This window comes from Gavia stellata, chromosome 18, assembly GCF_030936135.1.
Source record: "Gavia stellata isolate bGavSte3 chromosome 18, bGavSte3.hap2, whole genome shotgun sequence".
In the NCBI taxonomy this organism is placed as follows: Eukaryota; Metazoa; Chordata; class Aves; order Gaviiformes; family Gaviidae; genus Gavia; species Gavia stellata.
In genome coordinates, this window is record NC_082611.1 from 8,701,668 (window position 1) to 8,720,313 (window position 18,646).

At 37.7% G+C, this 18,646-nt stretch overlaps 1 protein-coding gene across 1 annotated transcript; it reads right to left on the bottom strand.

Moving 5' to 3' along the window:
• Positions 1-146: 146 nt before the first annotated feature.
• EIF2AK1 (eukaryotic translation initiation factor 2 alpha kinase 1) lies at positions 147-18,218 on the bottom strand. The gene is made up of 15 exons (XM_059826287.1): positions 18,122-18,218; positions 17,459-17,617; positions 15,486-15,622; positions 14,703-14,734; positions 14,149-14,248; positions 13,234-13,314; positions 12,732-12,829; positions 11,064-11,117; positions 9,979-10,348; positions 8,810-8,921; positions 7,066-7,172; positions 1,610-1,730; positions 1,416-1,495; positions 830-1,063; positions 147-341 (listed from the first exon to the last, which is right to left on the bottom strand). The coding sequence occupies exons 1-15, from the start codon at positions 18,216-18,218 to the stop codon at positions 219-221; spliced, it is 1,905 nt and encodes a 634-aa protein (XP_059682270.1). The 3' UTR covers positions 147-218.
• Between the last annotated feature and the right edge of the window lie 428 nt (positions 18,219-18,646).

Here is an 18,646-nt window from a genome sequence, read left to right on the forward strand (position 1 = left end):
CCTGTAATCCAAATGCTTTATTTATACAAGTTAAATTGTACTGAGGCTAAGTGTACCATGAATCCTTTCTGTTGACTGAAGACTTCTGAACAAAAACAAAAAGATGAATACCTTTAAAGAACAGACAGGACAATCAAAATGCATTGAAATATTTTTATGTAAAAAAGAAATGTTTTATATAACTTAGCACACAAAATAGAGATTAGTTCTTCCTGTACTTAAACAGGAGAACCTAGTCTCATATGTTCATCTTGTTTTTCAGAAAGCAGTCTTATTCTCTCTCTCAGTTTCTCTATTTCTTCCTCTTGCTGTCTCACCTTCTGTTGCAGGTTAGAAATAACCTGAAAATGAGAGTCAGTTTACTTCATTTATAGACAGGCAAGGGTAAAGCCTTATTAACGTATTTGAATTGTGTTCCCTATCCACTACAGACACATTCTGCAACACCACAGCATTTCTGCGTATTTAATACTACAGCTCAATCCACAAACAAAAAAAGTGTGGCAAGGAAAGGGAAAATGATAAAAAGATTCTGCAGAGCTGATAAAAAACTTCAAAAACATTTCTGACTTATAAAAATACCTCAAACTGTATGTAAATCAACTATCCAGTCTTCATAAAGTTACCTATACTTATTGACCGACCATCTAATTTGACTAGAAACATTAATATAGTGGGCTAAATACTGTAATCAGAAAAAAAAGCCAATCACACAATCCACTTAAGTTAAAAACAAAATAAAAACCCATAATACATGCAAGGAAATAAAGGGCGTTTTCTTCATATATTTCTTTATCCTGTAAAGGTTAAGGTTATTGGTGTAACTTACATGTTCTGTGGTATGAAATAGTTCACTTTCACGAAGCTGAGCAGCAGTTGGTCTTTCTGTAGATCTCTGACTGGTGAGGAGTTTAACATACTTGGCTTGAATAGGCCATTTTTTGTAGAAAGTATGAGGAATTTGGCCATTCCTTAAATGTGTGAGAACTTCTGTTCTTTCCATTTCTGTTCCAAACGGTTGGAAGAGTTCTAGCAGGATAACACCCATGCTGTACATATCTGACTGGTAATGGGGTGAAGAAAAAGTTCTGGGATAACTGCTGTTTTTAATTACTAGATTTCTTCTCATAAAAAAATTCATGATATGAAAAAGTTTCGCAAAAAGGAAGTTTCATGATGATATGAAAAGTATCATGAACACAAATTAAAATCTATATAGATTCCTCAAGGTGATCTTAGAAACATGAATAATTTTTGCACTGGTAACAAACTAGAAGGCAAAGTTGATATCCGTGTTTCAACAAAAATATCAGGAGTAACAGTAGGAGGACTATTTATGTATTTACTGAAAGGCTTGTTTTATTCCTATTATCTATCATCATGTGTTAATAGAAAAAAAAACCCCTCCTCCCTACCTTGAAATCATAGTGAGATCCCTGCAATTGTTCTGGTGAGGCATAAAGGCAAGTCCCCACGCCTGAAGTATGCATCAGTCCTTAAAAAAGGCAATTTAGACTTAGCTAGTGTTACACTGTTACGATTTCACTTAAGAATTTAATATTTAATGGTTTTACTATAATAGAAACCCCACTAAGCTTTTTTCTCTTACCATTTATCCTTTCTGTCTTAAACCACTGGTCTGCATCATCCCAAAGAAGATCTTTGCAGGCTAATCCAAAGTCTCCTATTTTTACATGATGATCTGATCCATGTAGAAAGATATTTCTGGGCTATGAAACAAGACAGTATAAAATCTAAAATATATCTATATAAAGAAATACAAAATTTCAGCTGTTTCAAAGTCTACAAAATCCAGTGTTTCACAGGTATAAGATAATAACTATTTAACACTTTATGTGTTAGCAACACCATTTTGGCAGAAAGACCACATATGAAGGATCTAGAAAAAAGGAAGAAAAGCAAAACAGGAAAAAACAAAGATTTAGTGGAAAAATAAAGTACTTGTTTTTTTCAGCAGAAAATGTGCAATTTGCAGAAGAATAATGTTAACAGGAACAGGCAAGAGTAGACAGCAAATGACATCAACTGATGTAGCAGGAAGGAGGACGAAGTATCATCTTTGGGCCAGACATAATGTAAAACAAAATACACTTTCCTATATGATAAGCATAGCTGCAACATGCTACTTGGTTCTGGGAAGTTGCTATGAAAAAAACCAAAGTGATGAGAGACTTGAGAGCACTGACTGGAAAAACTGATACAGTTTTATCCATATATTTTGGCTTTAGGACCACTCAGGAAGAGAAATGCTAGCATTATGTATCTAGAAAAAAAGGCATACTTGCCAGATAAAAGAAAATCTAATAGTAAATTACTGGTTTTACTTAGTCTGTATCACAAGGTTTCTGAGTTTAAGTACATTTGGATGAGAAGTGAAAGCACCATTGCTTAGTACAGGGCTTTTTTTCTACTAAATAGAAGTTAGCAGTACCAAGAAAGCTGAGACAACTTAAGCCTTTTTTTTTTTTCTCTCCAATTCTTATACTTTTGCTTGTTTCATAGTACTTTTAAAACGTTGCACTGAATAATGTAGTTACTTCAAAGCTATTCTAGAACCAGACACCCCGCAACACCTCAAAGAACACTACTGTTCAAACAAAGTGCCAGATTCCAAATCCTCTTTTTCTGATTGGGGATTTTCATTAAAAAAATTACAATCCCCTTGTCTATGAGTTACGTAATCAAAGGAACCAGCAGGCCTGCCACTGTGTTTTCCTGGGGGCAGAGGAAATAAAATTCATGCCTTGAAGAGCTATATGAAGTAATAATGGAAGATGATGGTAGCACTGTTAAAGCTTTACTAGCTGATCATCCTACCAGTGAAACAGCGAGTGCTTAGAAGGACGCTTACACCTCATAGACCTGTTCTCCCTCCAGAGAATCATTTGATCAGGATTATAATTTGTGATTAAAAATATTTCTAGATTCAGAAATCTTACATTTTTTAAAAAATTAACAGAAGAGGGAAGGTCCTCACATAGACAACTAGTTTAAAGACATACAAGATAGGGATAAATGGCCAGCTTTCACAGTGAAGGTTATCAATTGGTTCTTGTATGAATCTATGCTGAGAACTATGCTGAACAAGGTATTTGTAAATAGGTAGAAAAGGGAGAGTGAATGGTGAGATGACAAAGTTTGACGGCCTTGAGAAATCAAGATGAGGTCTGAATAAAAGAACTGTGGAAGGACCTTGCACGAAGTATAATGACAAAAGGAATTCAGTGCAAATAAACACGTAAATGAAGGGAAAAATAATCCCAATTTTAAATAGGTAACAACTGTCTCTGAGTTTACTGCTACGGCTTAAGCATGGTAACAGGCAACTTTAAAAATTACAATTTAATGCTCAATAGCAGTCGATAAACCAAACTGTATGTTACCAGTTATTGGGGGGAGAGGGAGATAAAGAAGAAAACATTGTGATACCATATGAATTAATACACTGCCATCTTCAGTACCATCTGCAGTTCTGAGTCTCCTGTCTCAAAACACACATAAGAGAACAGGAAAATTGTGCATAGGTAGGAGACATAAATGCTGAAAATTTGGAATGGCTTCTATTCAAGGAATCACTAAATTTAAAAGACAAGACAAACCGTTAAGTTTAAACCAGATCTATTAAATCACACACGGAATGGGAAGAGTGAGTATGAAACACTATTCAGTATTTCCTCCAATAAATGAAATAGGTGATATAAAATTAAATTACTGCTGGCAACTCAAAACTAGGGACCTTCATCCGTAGTCACAGCACAGTGAAACTCTGGAGACATGGCTGCAGGATGGCTAATTAACACTCACATGAGTTTAAAAAAGACAAATTCTAGAAATATCCATAAATGGCTATTAAGTAAGATGCTACATATAGTTCAAGCAATCACATAAATTTCCCCTGAACGGTAGTATACCTGACTTAATACAACATATGGCGGAATCACATCTATTGATAATTTTAAATGTGAATTTTGTTTTACTCAATATAAACAGAAACCATAATCAGAAGTAGTATCCATTGACTCAGACACACAACACTAATCATTGTTGAACATACTCCTCATGCTGCGAACAGCCCTGCAGAGGAGGACTTTGGGATACTGGTGGATGAAAAATTAGGTATGAGCAGGCAATGTGCACTTGCAGCCCAGAAAGCCAATCGTATCCTGGGCTGCATCAAAAGAAGCGTGGCCAGCAGGTCGACGGAGGAGATTCTGCCCCTCTACTCCACTCTCATGAGACCCCACCTGGAGTACTGCGTCCAGCCCTGGGGTCCCCAGGGCAAGACAGACATGGACCTGTTAGAGCAGGTCCAGAGGAGGGCCATGAAAATGATCTGAGGCCTGGAACACCCCTCCTATGAAGAAAGGCTGAAAGAGTTGGGGTTGTTTCAGCCTGGAAAACAGAAGGCTCCAGGGAGACCTTATTCAGTATATAATGGGGGCTTACAAAAAAAAGACAGAGAGAGACTTTTTACCAGGGCCGGTAGTGACAGGACAAGGGGCAACCGTTTTAAACTGAAAGAGGGCAGATTTAGATTGGATATAAAGAAGTAATTTTTTACAGCGAGGGTGGTGAGGCACTGGAACACATTGCCCAGAGAAGTTGTGGATGCCCCATCACTGGAAGTGTTCAAGGTGAGGTTGGACAGGGCTTTGAGCAACCTGGTCTAGTGAAAGATGTCCCTGCCCACAGCAGGGGGCTTGGACTAGATGGTCTTTAAAGGTCTCTTCCAACCCAACCATTCTATGATTTTATAATCTAGAGACTCAAGCACTGCCAGATTATGTCTATATGTACAGATGAGATGGAACTTCTGCTTGCTTACATTTCTGTGAGCTTCACTGGCCTGAAGATGAACTCTGATGACTCATTTCTCATGCTATGAAACTAAGAAGTAGAGGAACTGAAGGCATTAATACCATCTTATGCACTCCTGCCGGGCACAAAGAAGCTGTGGTTAACAAATCTAAGTTAATGACCAAGCTTCTGTTAGGTCATGGCAACTAATAACATTTGTTCTGACAACTGAAGCAAAACTTTTACTATATTATGCCCTACCAGTCCAGAAGTTTTAGTCTAAGTAATTTTATCTTAATAAAAAGAAATTAACTTAAAACAATGTTTGATGTTACAGAAATAACAAGAGGCTACACAGCACTTCAACTTCTCCTACTAAATTTGCCTAGTACTTACAGCTGGGACATCGATTTCAGACAAATTTCAGAGAAATCAACCAACTTCACAACATAATACAGAAAAGTGTCTCTGTATCTTGCAATATGTAAAACATCAGATAAATCCTGAAATGAGTAAATATAAAATATGATGGTCTTCTATGTTTAGGCCAACAGTCTGATGATGCCTTTCCACCTATATCCATTCTTTTTGAGTATTATCTTAACTGAAAGGACACCAACAAGTTTGGCTGGACGCCTCTTCATGTAGCTGCAGGGTCACTAAACACAGAGGCAACAGCAAGTCTAATCACCTTTGGAGCAAACATTAACCTTGCCAGTCCAACTTGTGAAAGAACTGCCCTTCATGTTGCAGCGTGCACAGCATCGTCTAAAGCGAGCAGAATTCTAGGTGTCAACACAGATTGCATCCATTTACTATTAAGTAATGGAGCCAACGTAAATACCCAAGATCATGAAGGACAAACAGCTCTTCAAGAGGCCTGCTCAGGTGGCAGCAAGGAAGCAGTTGATGTTCTGTTAGAGTATAAGGCAGACATGAACAGTTTAACAAGAGATGGGCAATCTCCACTCTTCATTTCTTCAACACAGCTCAAATTTAAAAGATACAGCACTGTTGAACAAGTTGCTAGGCTTCTCATACCCACTGAAGTTAAGAGATAAAAGCTACCTACCCACTTGGACTTCAGTTCTCAGAATTTCAAATGCTGGAAGACTTTCTTATAACATTATCACAGAAATTATTGTCTCTACAAGATACCTGCAAAATCACTATTATAAGAATATATGATGAAAACAATGAGCACTGGCTCAAAAACAGGCTCCCAGTAACTGTATGGAATTCTTCATACAACTACCAGGACTTCGGACAATAAGGCCATGATGATGCTAAACAGGAAAGCAAACTGAAAAACTGTTGACCCCAAAACAGTCGGCAGAAAAATTAAAATTAACCCAGAACGAAGACTGCGTGTTTTGAATTAGTTCCAAGCTTCTGCATGTAGAGTTTTAATAATCAAAATTATTTTTACACTAATTTCCTCATATAGCTACCGTATTAGTTTGGGGGGGACGGGGGACGGGACGGGAACGGGACAGGGACGGGACGACGACGACACACAAGATATATCTACCTATGCTTCACATTTAAGCCCGCCAGTAAGTCAAAACTATTCTTATGATTAGAGTTCCAAAAAAACTTCAAAGTGGTTTTTTTTTTTTAAGTCTGCTCTTCAGTACTTTTAATAGAAATTAAACCAAAACTCTTCATTCAGTCACTAACATCACCTACCATTTCAGTCCTTTAGAGGAGATAGCAACCATTTGGAAAGACAGCAATTATTTGCAACTGAGGGAATTTTTTATTTTATTTCTTTTAAAGCAAGTTACTGTAACTTGAACATATTTTCAAAAGCTAACTGATACGCCGTTAGCAAACTGAGGTGTAGTCAAGGGGCTTTGCTTATTTTCATAATTACCTAAAAGAAATTATTTTTAGCTAATTAAGTAATTTAGGTTCTACCCTGGTTAAGGAAAGACCAAGACAAAACAAAACCAATCTGACCATCCCTGTTTAGGACAAGAAAATGGCTTCACAAAGGAGAAAACATTTCCATAATCATAATTAATTAATAATTCACTTGTAAGTCAATGTAATTGAGTACTATGCTTATAGTAAAGAAAGTATGGTACTGGTATAGAGGAGACAATGTATTTTTTCATATGTAACATAGCTAAATTCTTAAGAGTCTAGGTCATCTCAAATTTAACTATGAAGTTGCTTTCATTCTCCCATAATGTAAGTTATCTTTGTTTTCTTCAACCTCAAGTAATAATTTGATGAACTTACTTTAATGTCTCGATGCATCACTCCCATGCTGTGGATATAGCATACTCCTTCTAATAACTCTTGAAAAATTTTCATTGTCCAGCGGACATCCACAAGATGGTATGGACCTTAAAACAATTTAAAATCTAAATTATTTCAGCTAATTTTACTGAGTTATTTAAGCTTATGGTGGTATGTCTTGTTGAATTCTGTTTATTTATGATGTGGAAGAAATTTTTAACAGAATGAGCAGAGTTTAAAAATGGAATGTCCCATGCTTCTCCTAAGATAGTATTTTTGAAACAGCAAAAAGTCACTAACCTCAAAATTCCAAAAAGGAAAGTTCAGAGGACATGAACACATGATTGCCTGAAAAGACTCCTCCAAACCCCATCAGCCAGTTATTTGATTACGAATTTAATAAACTCTTTACTTCCATGTAAGTGCTGAATTAGAATGAAAAATAGTGTTCCAGATAAAATCATACTAATTTACATAATTACATGTTTTCTGTATTGATTTACACCCTTCCTATTTGGATCCTAATCCTTCTACTGTTGTGCTACCCTCTGAAATTCCCAAATCTCCTCTGGCTGTATCTGTCCTAAATAAACTCACCATCTCATTGTTTTTACCATTTCCCACATTATTATTTTATTAAACTACACTGTCTTCCTACTCTAATGACCCAGATCTAACATGTCTGTTGCCACTTTGAACACTCACCATTTACTCCTACTTGGGTTTCTGTTTCTCAGTGTCTAACCTATGATAGCATTCACCTTTCCTCTCGTCGCCTGCGAAAATGTGTGAAAACGGCATTTTGCAAGGTCAAATGCCCTAGTAATTCTGTCATTCCCTGACCAGGAATGTCATCTTTTAGCTTAAGAATGCTAAAAGACTATGATTACAGGAGAGATTAGTGGCAGTTGGCTGACAGATAGCTGGTAAACCTGAATCCATGACTGAAGAGAACAACAGACTTGTCTTAATAGTGATTAAAACTAAGACTAAACATTAATCATACAGTTTATGTCTTACAATCTGTTAAGCATATGCTTTTTATATACAACCACCCCACAGAAAGGAACATGTCTTTAATGCTTTAAGAGCGTTAGACTTGTTCTTCCAAACGTCAACAATAATTGAAGACGGCTTGGTATCAGGGCGTGAGAACTCCTCTGGTCACTCAAGCTAAGTAAATGTTAGATTCTTTAGACCAATGACAAATTAGCCTGCGTAGGAGTTTTGATTCTTAAGAACAAACTTAAAAGCTTTTAAGTATGTCGTAACTTGTCTGGAACAAAAGATGTATTCGTATTTTCCACAGCAGATAAATTTAGCCTGTGAAGAGTCTTATTTTGTAGCAGCAAGACTACTACCAAAGCAAAATTTCAATTATTTAAACAGCTTACTGAGAAAAAGCAGATTCTGTCAATAAAAAAATCTATTCCAAAAAAGTAGTATTACGCAGGCACAGATGTCTCCAGGTAACAACTACGCCTCAGGCATACATTCTTTTTTTTTTTTTGACGAGTTGTCTAAAACTCATGAACTTAAATCTCTTTTACCAACATCTATCATACAAAGATTCAATACTAGTTGCTATTTGATTAAGTGAATAAAGAATCTAATATGAAGAAGATCCATATTATAAGCCACTGAAGTAAAACATAAAATCAGGCAAGTGGACTTCCAATTAGGAAAAAAGAAATATTTGTTTTATCATGAATAAGTAAATTTTTAAGACAGTGGTGAATCTTACTGCAAGTTTCCTCTGTTCTCTCGTTACATCTTTTATTACGGTCAACAATCCAGTCCCACAAGGATATTTCACACAGTTGCATTTGTATATGAAGCATCAAACGATACTCCACCTAACAGAAAAATAATGGTCCATGATTTTGCCACTCTAATATGAATAGTATTTCCTTAGTTATTTTCTTTAAAGCTAAAAAACACCAACATTTATTAAACTAAAAAAAGTTAGATACCAAAATTACATCAAATACAGTATTACTAATCCACTGCATTCAAGAAGCAGATGCAACAATGCTATCTAGTTTTGGGTTGCTTTTTTTTTCTTATTCCTCAAACTTTAACAATTGTTATATGATAAAAGCTAACGAAACAGCTAGCTACATACCTTAATATTCAAATTCGAGTTTAAAAACTTCTAGACATATTAACAGAGGTTCATTCTGGCTTAAGAAAATAGTGTAAATTAATACAAAATAGCAAAAATATTTAACCTCTTGATACAGAATTTTAGGATTTATTAACATGAATACGTAACTTCATACTCAGTTTCTGATAATGTATTAGTTCATTTGATAACCTGGACAACTCAAGCAAACTCCTTTAAAATCTTGGATTTCTTGCAAGAGGGAACTCCAAATGATAGCAAAAGCTTGAAGCATTCCAGAGCTGGCTGTGTTATACAAAACATTTCAGTGGTATGAACGCCAACAAAGTTTTAGAAGCATAGGTAGAGTGGTGATTCCATGCCCAAATCTGCTTCTCTCTTTTTCACATGTAATCCTACACTGTATAGGCACCACATTACATACCTAAACACTTTCATCAATAATACCATGAATTAGCCATCATTACTGAATGCTGAAGATTTTCAAGTTTGATGGGTTTTTTTACGCAGGAGTAGTACTTTTTATGCATGTAGGTACTTTGAAAGGACCCAAGATGACTAACACATAGCAACTTCCTTGTATGCTGAGTTTTGCCAGCTCCTCTGGTCAGCTTCCTTGTAATGGTGTTACCCACTTAAGTAAAAATTGTCTGCATTTTGGCTCTAATCACAGTTATTTCATTTTTTTTAGTTTATCATTATAAATAATTCCTCTGTCTACCAAACTCTTTTACAAACATCATTAAATTAGACAGCAGTTAAGTATATTTAAAGAGAACTGTATTTACCTCAAACTCTCCACAGAGAGCTACATCATTCTTGGAGCATTCTTCAGTGCAGGACTTACTTCCAGTGCTAGCATCTTGATCCAGACTAGGATGAGGTCCCCGTGCTGAATGATTTTTCACATCAGTTGATCTACTGCTAACACTACTTACAGAGTCTTCTTGTAATTCTATGGATAGTTCACACTTATTTGGTTTCATGCACTCTTTACTATTGCTGTTTGTAAAATCGTTCCTTACATCCATATTCTGCACTGATTCACTACCAAGGTTTCTAAGATTGGTACTGTCACAGGACTTCTTTTCTTGTGAAGTAAGGTCAGCAAAGATAATTGAACTACCACTTTCCACACTCTGAATGTGACAGTGATCACTGAAAATAATAAAGTAAGGGAGAGAAATCAAAATATGTACACAGTTCTATACCATCTATTTGTGATACACCATTCTGAAAACTTTTTTTTTCTCCAATCGCAAACTGCATTCCAGAGTAAGAGTTCAGCTGCTTCCCCATACAGAACTTTAGGATTACATAATTGGCAGTGTAGACTCCAGCCTTTTTAACACCTTCCCCCAGCAGGGATTCCTGATAGCTGACCCAGACAGCTCATAGGTACATATAGTCCTAGGTCACCGCATTCACTGCACAGAAGTATGATGCATCTCCATTCCTTTAAACTTAGGAAGTTACACTGTATTTCTCATAGGACTCCATCTCCTTATTGAAAGGGCTAATTAATACTTCTGAGAAACAGAAGGCCCCATCACTCTAATAGAACTCCACGGTACTAATCAGTGTTGCTGACTGGCACAGAAGTTTTGAAGTAAACTTGAAGCTCAGTACTACATTCAGGCACTCAGAAACTGAGAGATCCAAAGAAGGTAGAAGTATCCAGCAATATCCTTCAGCTTACGCAACCAGAAAAGAAACAATGACAAGGATAAGTAAGACTTTTTTTGGTTATAATTTGGAAGCAAAATGCACTTGTGCAATATATGCTGAATTCTGTGTTCTTTTAATGTTATTTTAAAAAAGAGCCTTATGTTAAAGCCAAATAAATGTTTTAATTGAGATTTATAATGCTTACTTGCTACTCCCTTGCTCCAAAGATAATGGCTGCAACTCCATTATTGTTTTATCTATTGGATGAAAAGATAAATATAGTATTTTACAAAACAAAGCATGCATATATTTACTATAAATTAACATTTAAGCTACAGCGTCATACTGAATTTGACTTCATTACCTGTAGATATCTTCTTTTCTATTTCTGCTGCTGCAAAAGGTGCTTGTTAGTCTACTAAGAAGCAACCCTAATATACTTTTCATTTTTCTTTAAAGAAAAGAAAATACATGTTTTATAAGGTCACTGAAAGGGTTGTACTGGGCTCTCTTAGATATTCACCTAAATTTCACCTTTAAGAAGTTAGCCTGTTCAAAATTAGGGCTTATAATGTATATGATAATACACAGTTAAAGAAGCAACTCCACAAGGCACCATCCTCTGCATCACCCTGCTGCTGTTTTGAAGACACTTGATATTTTGGAAATAATTTTCACTAAAATTGTATATTTATGTGGAAAAAGCAGTTTGTTTTAGCACACAGAAGCAAATATGAAACACCAATCTTGTAAGCCAAGGAAAACCACTAAGTACCACAGAACCTATCTATAGATCTAGTTATGTACTTACATTATCACCACTAAATACTTGTGAAGTAGTCCTAGCACTAAAAAGTTGCATACTTTGAGATTCTTAGTATCATCAGTTAAAAAGTCTTGTCTGTTTTACTATACTGTCAACTTCCTATGCATTTTCTTTTGTGCTTATAGCTGACTGGGCATCAAGTCACTGATTTGGAAAGCAATAAAGTCATATAGAGCATAAGCAAACCTCCCACTAAGAGAGGATCAAAAGATTTAACTGCTAAAGGCATTCCAAAAAGTACAAGAAAGAAAGGGACCAACAGATTAAGGTTACAAAGGGACCAAAGAAAAAGTGTGGGAAGAGCCAAGAACAGAGAAACTGAAGAGAAAAAAAACGGGGCAGGGAAGAAGGTGTAAAATAAACATAAAAGTACATAAATTCTCGACAGTTACGGACAGTAGCTGATATACAAAAACCCAGATTGCTCTGTCACTGTAGAACTATGAAAATCAATTCATCAAATTTAAAAACTCTCCTGTGGAAAGCAAAATAAGAAGGAATTTTTTTTTTTTCCATTAAAGTATTTATTTACAGGTTCTTTCAGTTTTTCTAAACTCTTTTCCAGATAGGAAGAGAAGACTAGTGGGAGATTTATTCTAGTTTTGCTACAACTTTGAGATTTCAAAACATGGTAGCAAATTTGTGGGGTTTTTTTCTCCTATTCATCACTTTTCCCCAAATATCTTTCTGTGGCTCACTCCCCAGTATTCATTCTTCTCCTTGTCAACTCACTACTTTTTGCATTAAAAGGTTTTCATTGCATTCCACTGAACTTCACACAACTTTAAAATCCTCCTCATATATTACCAGAAGTGAAGCTAATACTTCCACAGTTCCAAATTAATCATTAAGTTATTAGGCAAAAGATTGAAGTGCACAGAGGGATATGAAGACCTGGTGGTCACCTGTAGTTTGCTTTTTTTGGTTGTTTTAAGGAGGAGAAAAATACAGTTATTTTATCAGAGAAGTAATACTCTCCTGCAAATAATAGTACAGAGGTCATAAGCAGGATGCATGCAAGAATTACACAAGATGCTGTACTTTCCTTTTGGGCATACTGTTTGAACATATTCCATCCAAGCAGTGTGATAGCCTACAATATTAGGATGCTGCAGCCCAGCCAGCACTTTAACTTCTCGTAGCACCTGAAAAGACCAGAAAGAAACAGTATGACTGTCCTTTATTCTGAGTGCTTTGTAAACCCAAAACATAACAAAAAATAACAGTTTCTGAGAGAGAAAAAATAGATAAAATTATTATAGTAATGGAGAAAATTTGGAAGCTTTAAAACAAATTATGATTTTCATAGTTGCAGAGATGATCAAGTTCAGGTTAATAATATGCTTCTTTTAATAGACTTAAATACCTCATTTACTTTTTTTCTAATAAGTATTAATAGGGTCAAATCTTTAGAAACTCAGAATGCATAAAAAACTTTATTAATGTTTTAAATGTTTTGGGCAACATTAACTGCATTACTAAATTAAATCAGAATCAGCTAGAGCAGACAGGGAGTTAAGACAGAGATGAAACACAGGAAAAAGAATACCTTCATGCAATCTCTTCGTGTAGCCTTCTTAACGTTAATTTTTTTAATAGCATAGAACTGACCATCTAACTTGTTTCTGACCTGAAAACAATTGCAATAGGACAAAATTAGATGTTAATGTGTTTAGATTAATGAATTATTAAATCCTTTAGAAGCAATTATTTTCTAAAAATTAACTTCTGCACTCCATTCAGATAACCTCTCACACCTATCAGAGAATGAAACTGAGATTAGGCCCCAGCTGTCTAAGATAAAGATACCCTTCTTTTGCCTTCTTTTAGGACTGCAAACATCTAATCCAATCTTTGTGAAATACATAGCTTTACAGCTATCTTTCATCAATAAAAAACATGCTGATAGGTCCTGATAACTGCTTAAACAGGTTCTCAATAAATCTGAGACCACAACTGTCATTTACATATGGCACATACCACATGGGGAACCTTAGGCTAGCCGTATGCTACAAGTATTTAATACAATTCAACATTGGGTTGGACAGTTTACATTCATATTAAGGCTGCTTTTTTTCAGGCAGTCACAACTGGAACATTGTGGTATGCAGACTAATCAGTTCCTGTGGCTGGTTTAAGTCAATATGTCACAACACTTTACATGAGAAACAAGGAGTTTTCATTCACTTTAAAAGGGTCAAACTACACAAAGTAAAACATCTGAGATATATATATATCTATCTCCTGCTTCCAACAAACAGAAAACAGAAACCACAACTGAGCGTCTTTGGAAATGAAATTCCAACATCCTTCACATGTGCAGGTTTGCACCTGTTCTATTGGAAAATGAGTATTTTTGGGTTTCTGTTAGAAAAATAAACAAAACAGCCAGAACAGTAACCCTACATTTCAAAGAAAAAACAGATATAAATTGATCAATTATAAATTCAAGTTAAAAGAATACCTTGTATACTTTGCCATATCCTCCTTTTCCTAGTCTTGCAACCTCATCAAATTCATTCAAGTATCGTGAAGTCTGTGCTTCAAAGAGAACTTCTTTTTCCCTAATAAAAAAAAATTAGGCTGCATTAAACTAAATTACAACTTACAAGTAAGGTATTATATAGGCTACAAGTGTACACAATCTAGAAATACTATTTACATTATGAAAAGAAGAAGAAAATACTTTGACATTACCATAGTGAATACTGAAAACCAGCAGACTGCAACAGCATGCACATGTGCTACAAATCCACACTCTGTGTTAACAGAAGTATTAAGATGATTTCTTTAAGTTTATGCCTGATAAACCTTGTTTTCCTGAATGGTGATACTAACCGCGAGAGTTGTACTGAAGAAGGAATTTTTACCAGATAATTTTGAGAGTTTGGAGAATTTTTCACTTTTTTCCTACGTTTCAGAGCCAAAATATGAAATGCGGTATTAATGACATTCAGAGTGGAGCACTGAACTTTAGGGAGGGAGTTGTTTAATACTTCAAAAGCTTTGAATACATACCCAATTGCATGAGAATCTCCATTATCAAGTTCCTAGGAAACAATAAAATCCAACATAAAAACATGCCATAGAGAATAACAGGTCTATGATGCCACTGGCAGGGACAGCTTAATGAAAACAGAAACTACAACTATGTTCTTAGAAGAAAATGAGGTTACTGATAGCCATTCATTCTGCAGAGAGCTTCACCAAATTAAAGTAGTATTATCCCACCAGTAATCTGCTAACATCTCTCTGCTGGAGAGATTACTGCCCTTTAGAGTTCTTTCTGCTGGCAAACGGGATAAAATGAGGGCTCTAAAATGTGCTTAAGACAAAATTAACCGGCTTAGTTCAAGCCAGTTAGATAAGCAAACTGGTCTGATTCAGCCTGAAGCACATTACGCAGTAAACAAATTATGCTCTGCACTGATATAAATAGAAGGGTGTTAACATAATCAACTGGAACAGTTAAAAGTTGAAAATGGATGTCTGTCCATTGTCGAAAAAAGCTATAGCAATACTTAAAACACCTTGCCTGTGTTTATAAAGATTTTCTTAACCTTTTTTTTAATTATTTAACAAGGAACAAAATACTGCTGGCTTCAAAAGCTTTCGTTTGCACCTATAGAAGCAGAACATGCCATCCCAAACAGCCAAGGTAGAACAGTAGTACCATTTTGTGTAATTATTGAAAAGACCCAATCCAGTATTAAAAGAACCCCCAAACAAAAGCTTCTTTGGATGCAATGATGTGTTAATTCCTTAATGCAGAGGTTGCCAAAGAAGTTTAACAAAGCTTACCCCATTAAGTATTTGTCGATTAGCTGCTTTCATTAGTTCAGTAATAGCTCTATTATGCTGCAGTCTTACAGTACTAAATTCATCACAGAAGGCAAAAGGAGAGAGCAACCCTGTTCTTGTGAAAGCCTGACGAAGTACTGTACAAAGGAACAGAGAAAGGTCACATTAAATAAAGCCATTAAATAAGACCATGTAAACAGTTGTTTTTTGAATGAGAAACTTTATTTGAAAGATAGTGTATCTGAAAAAAATGAACAGTCACTCCTACTCTAATGCCTTTTCCCATACTCTTAGCAATAAAAACTAATTAAATCCAAACTAGAGATGTCTGTGGGAATCCCTTCGCATAATACAGTTATTTGCCATGCCCTTCATGGTCACAACAGCATCTCCTCTTCTTCCTTATCTCAACAGATGAATTATACAAACATCCAGCCATTCACTTACTTGTTACCCTTGGACTAATTTTCATCAGTGAAAAGAGAAATTCAAAGCATGGTCACAGTTATGAGGATGTTTTATAATAACAAGTGGTAATGACAAGATTTTCTAATTCAGATACAAACTCAGACATTTGTACACATACTAAGTAAAGAATGAATTCACTCCCTTCCACCCCCCCCCCCCCCCCAAGCACTACATCTTTCTCAGCTGGAGTAAAACAATGCTGTGGCAGAAAAAAACCCTAGCAAATACTGGAGATGGGTGCATCTGCAAAGACGCTACAAAAATGTACTTAAAAGTTTGAGGAGTCCCAAGGTCTTAAAAAAACTCTTACGAGCAAGTTTGTTTTAAGATGTTTCTTTGGCACCAGTATTTAAAAAAATCCGCCTATTACTTTATCTTTTGAAGGAGATAAAATTTATTGAAAGTGAACCTATAAGAAATCGGGGATTGTGCTATACAAGCCTTATGGACATAGTTACACACACCAGAAAAGTGGGAAAAACCCACCCGTGCCGACATGAATATACCAGCCAAAACCACAAACCAGGTACAATTACTGCAATATGTATATCTTAAATCAGGTTTGTTCCATTTGGGAAATTGGTTTAAACTATACCAATGGAGGAACATCATTTGCCATAGAAGTACACTGGGAAGCCAAGCAGCTACATACTTTGGAAGATACCCGGGTTGGGTTTTTTTTTTGTTCCTCTCCCAAAAGGAGGAAATTTGATTGGTTTTTTCCCAGATATTTTCGGTTTTGATAGGGATAATAGAAAGACCCAGGTCCAAACATCTACATCAGACTTCAAGAATGAAAAAATTACAATTGTCTGCATTGTTGCTACTAGATGCTATAAACGGCTTCAATTGTAAGTACGAGCAATATATTAGATTTTATTTTCTACAATCATGTATAGTAAGGAGAAAAACCTTGGAGATTGTTTCTCGAATGAATTAAGTATGTGCCTAAATGAACGAAATACCTAAGATAAGTCACATACCAAGAAGACAGATTTCAAAAGATAACTTCACACCTAAAGCTGCAAGCTCCATGAATTATATCAAGAGACTTTATGGGAAAATAAAGGACTTACAAAGGTATTTACTCTGATTTTCACAGACCATAATTTTGAAAGATTTACTGAAGACTATGCTACAGGTATTTCTTAATAAATATTTTTATTAAATTCCTCTACTATCTGTGTTTTTAGATCAGATTTAGCAGCTAGATAATTTACCCTGCTACCCTTCTCATGATACAACTCACATGATTTAGCTGGAACAGAACCGTCTGATCCTTGCATCTACAAGAATATTCTGTTACTGTTTTCAAAACTAAGTCAGGTCCTCATTCCCAATTAAGTTGATTCAGGATACTCATCCTCTTCTCAGAATTACTCTTGTCCCAGTGGGATGAGACTTAGGGCTTTGTATTGATATTACCCGGTAATTCTGCACAGAGGAATCTGGTACGTATTACAGTGAGGCCGTTTAAGAGACAGGAAAGAACTACTCTTACTAACTTCGGAACAAACACCTCGAATGAACGGGGTTGTGCGTGTACATGTGGCAGAGATGCTCCAGCAGCGACACGAGCAGCAGCTGGTTTTGGATGGTCGAAGTGAAATTCACAAACTTTTGCGACCCGTTTGCAACTCGCAGCTCCGCCGGCACATCCGATTCTGGAAAAGGACAGTCAGACGAATGCATTTCGGTCTGAGCGTATGCCTATTCACCAAAACATCAAAACCACATGCGAACCCACGCAGCTTCAACACAGCCCTGCCTCACAGAAAGGCACCACACGAGCCGCCGCTCAGCGAGATGCTTAAGACACCGACTGGGAACTAACCGAATTACAGCTAACTTTTATAAGCGCACGTAAAAAGTAGCTAAGCGGAGAGGACGAGGCTCTCCCCGAGGGAGGGGGAGCTCCCACAGCGGCCGCAGGGCAGGGCGCGCTGCCAAGGGCCTGCCCGCTCTTGCATCACCCCCCGCGGCTGCCGCTGCCTCGAGGCGATGGGGAAGGCAGGGAAGGAGGAAGGCGGCGGTCCTGCCCCCCTCCCACTCCGCCAACCGGGGGGGGGGGGAGCCGGGGGCCCCGCCGTCACCCGCGGGAAGCGGGGGACCTCCCTGCTCGCCCACACCTCCCGCAGAGGACAGGGCTGCCCCCGCGCCCCGCTTACCGTCAAAGCGCGGCTCCGGGCTCTCCTCAGGGAACTCGATGGCGGGCGGCGGCGCGCGCGGCGCGGCGGCCCTCGGCGGGAACTCGCCGCGCCACATGCCGGGCGCTGGGGTCCCGGCCTTCGCTCCGGCCGACGGGGCCTGCCCGCCTCCCTGTGGGCGGCCCCGGAGGCCGGGCCGGCGTTTATGGCCGCTCTTTGAGCGCAGAGCAATAGGAATCACTCGGAGACGGGTAAATACGGCCCGGAAGGCAGAGACGGGCGGGAAGACTACGGCCGAGGAAAGGGCTCGCACCGACGCTTCGTGCTGGGGAGCTGAGGCGTCCCCTCGCGCAGCGGGGCTGGCGGAGACCCCTTACCTCCGCGCGGGGCTGTGGCTCCCCGCATCGCCCGCGAAGCGGCCGGCGGGGCCCCCAGGCCCGCGGGAGCCCCCTCGTCGCGGCGCCCTCGGCCCCTCGCCCTGACCGGGGGTCGCCGAGCCCCCTCTAGCGGGCTCCCGGCAGCGGCACAGGGGCGGTGCTGGTCCCC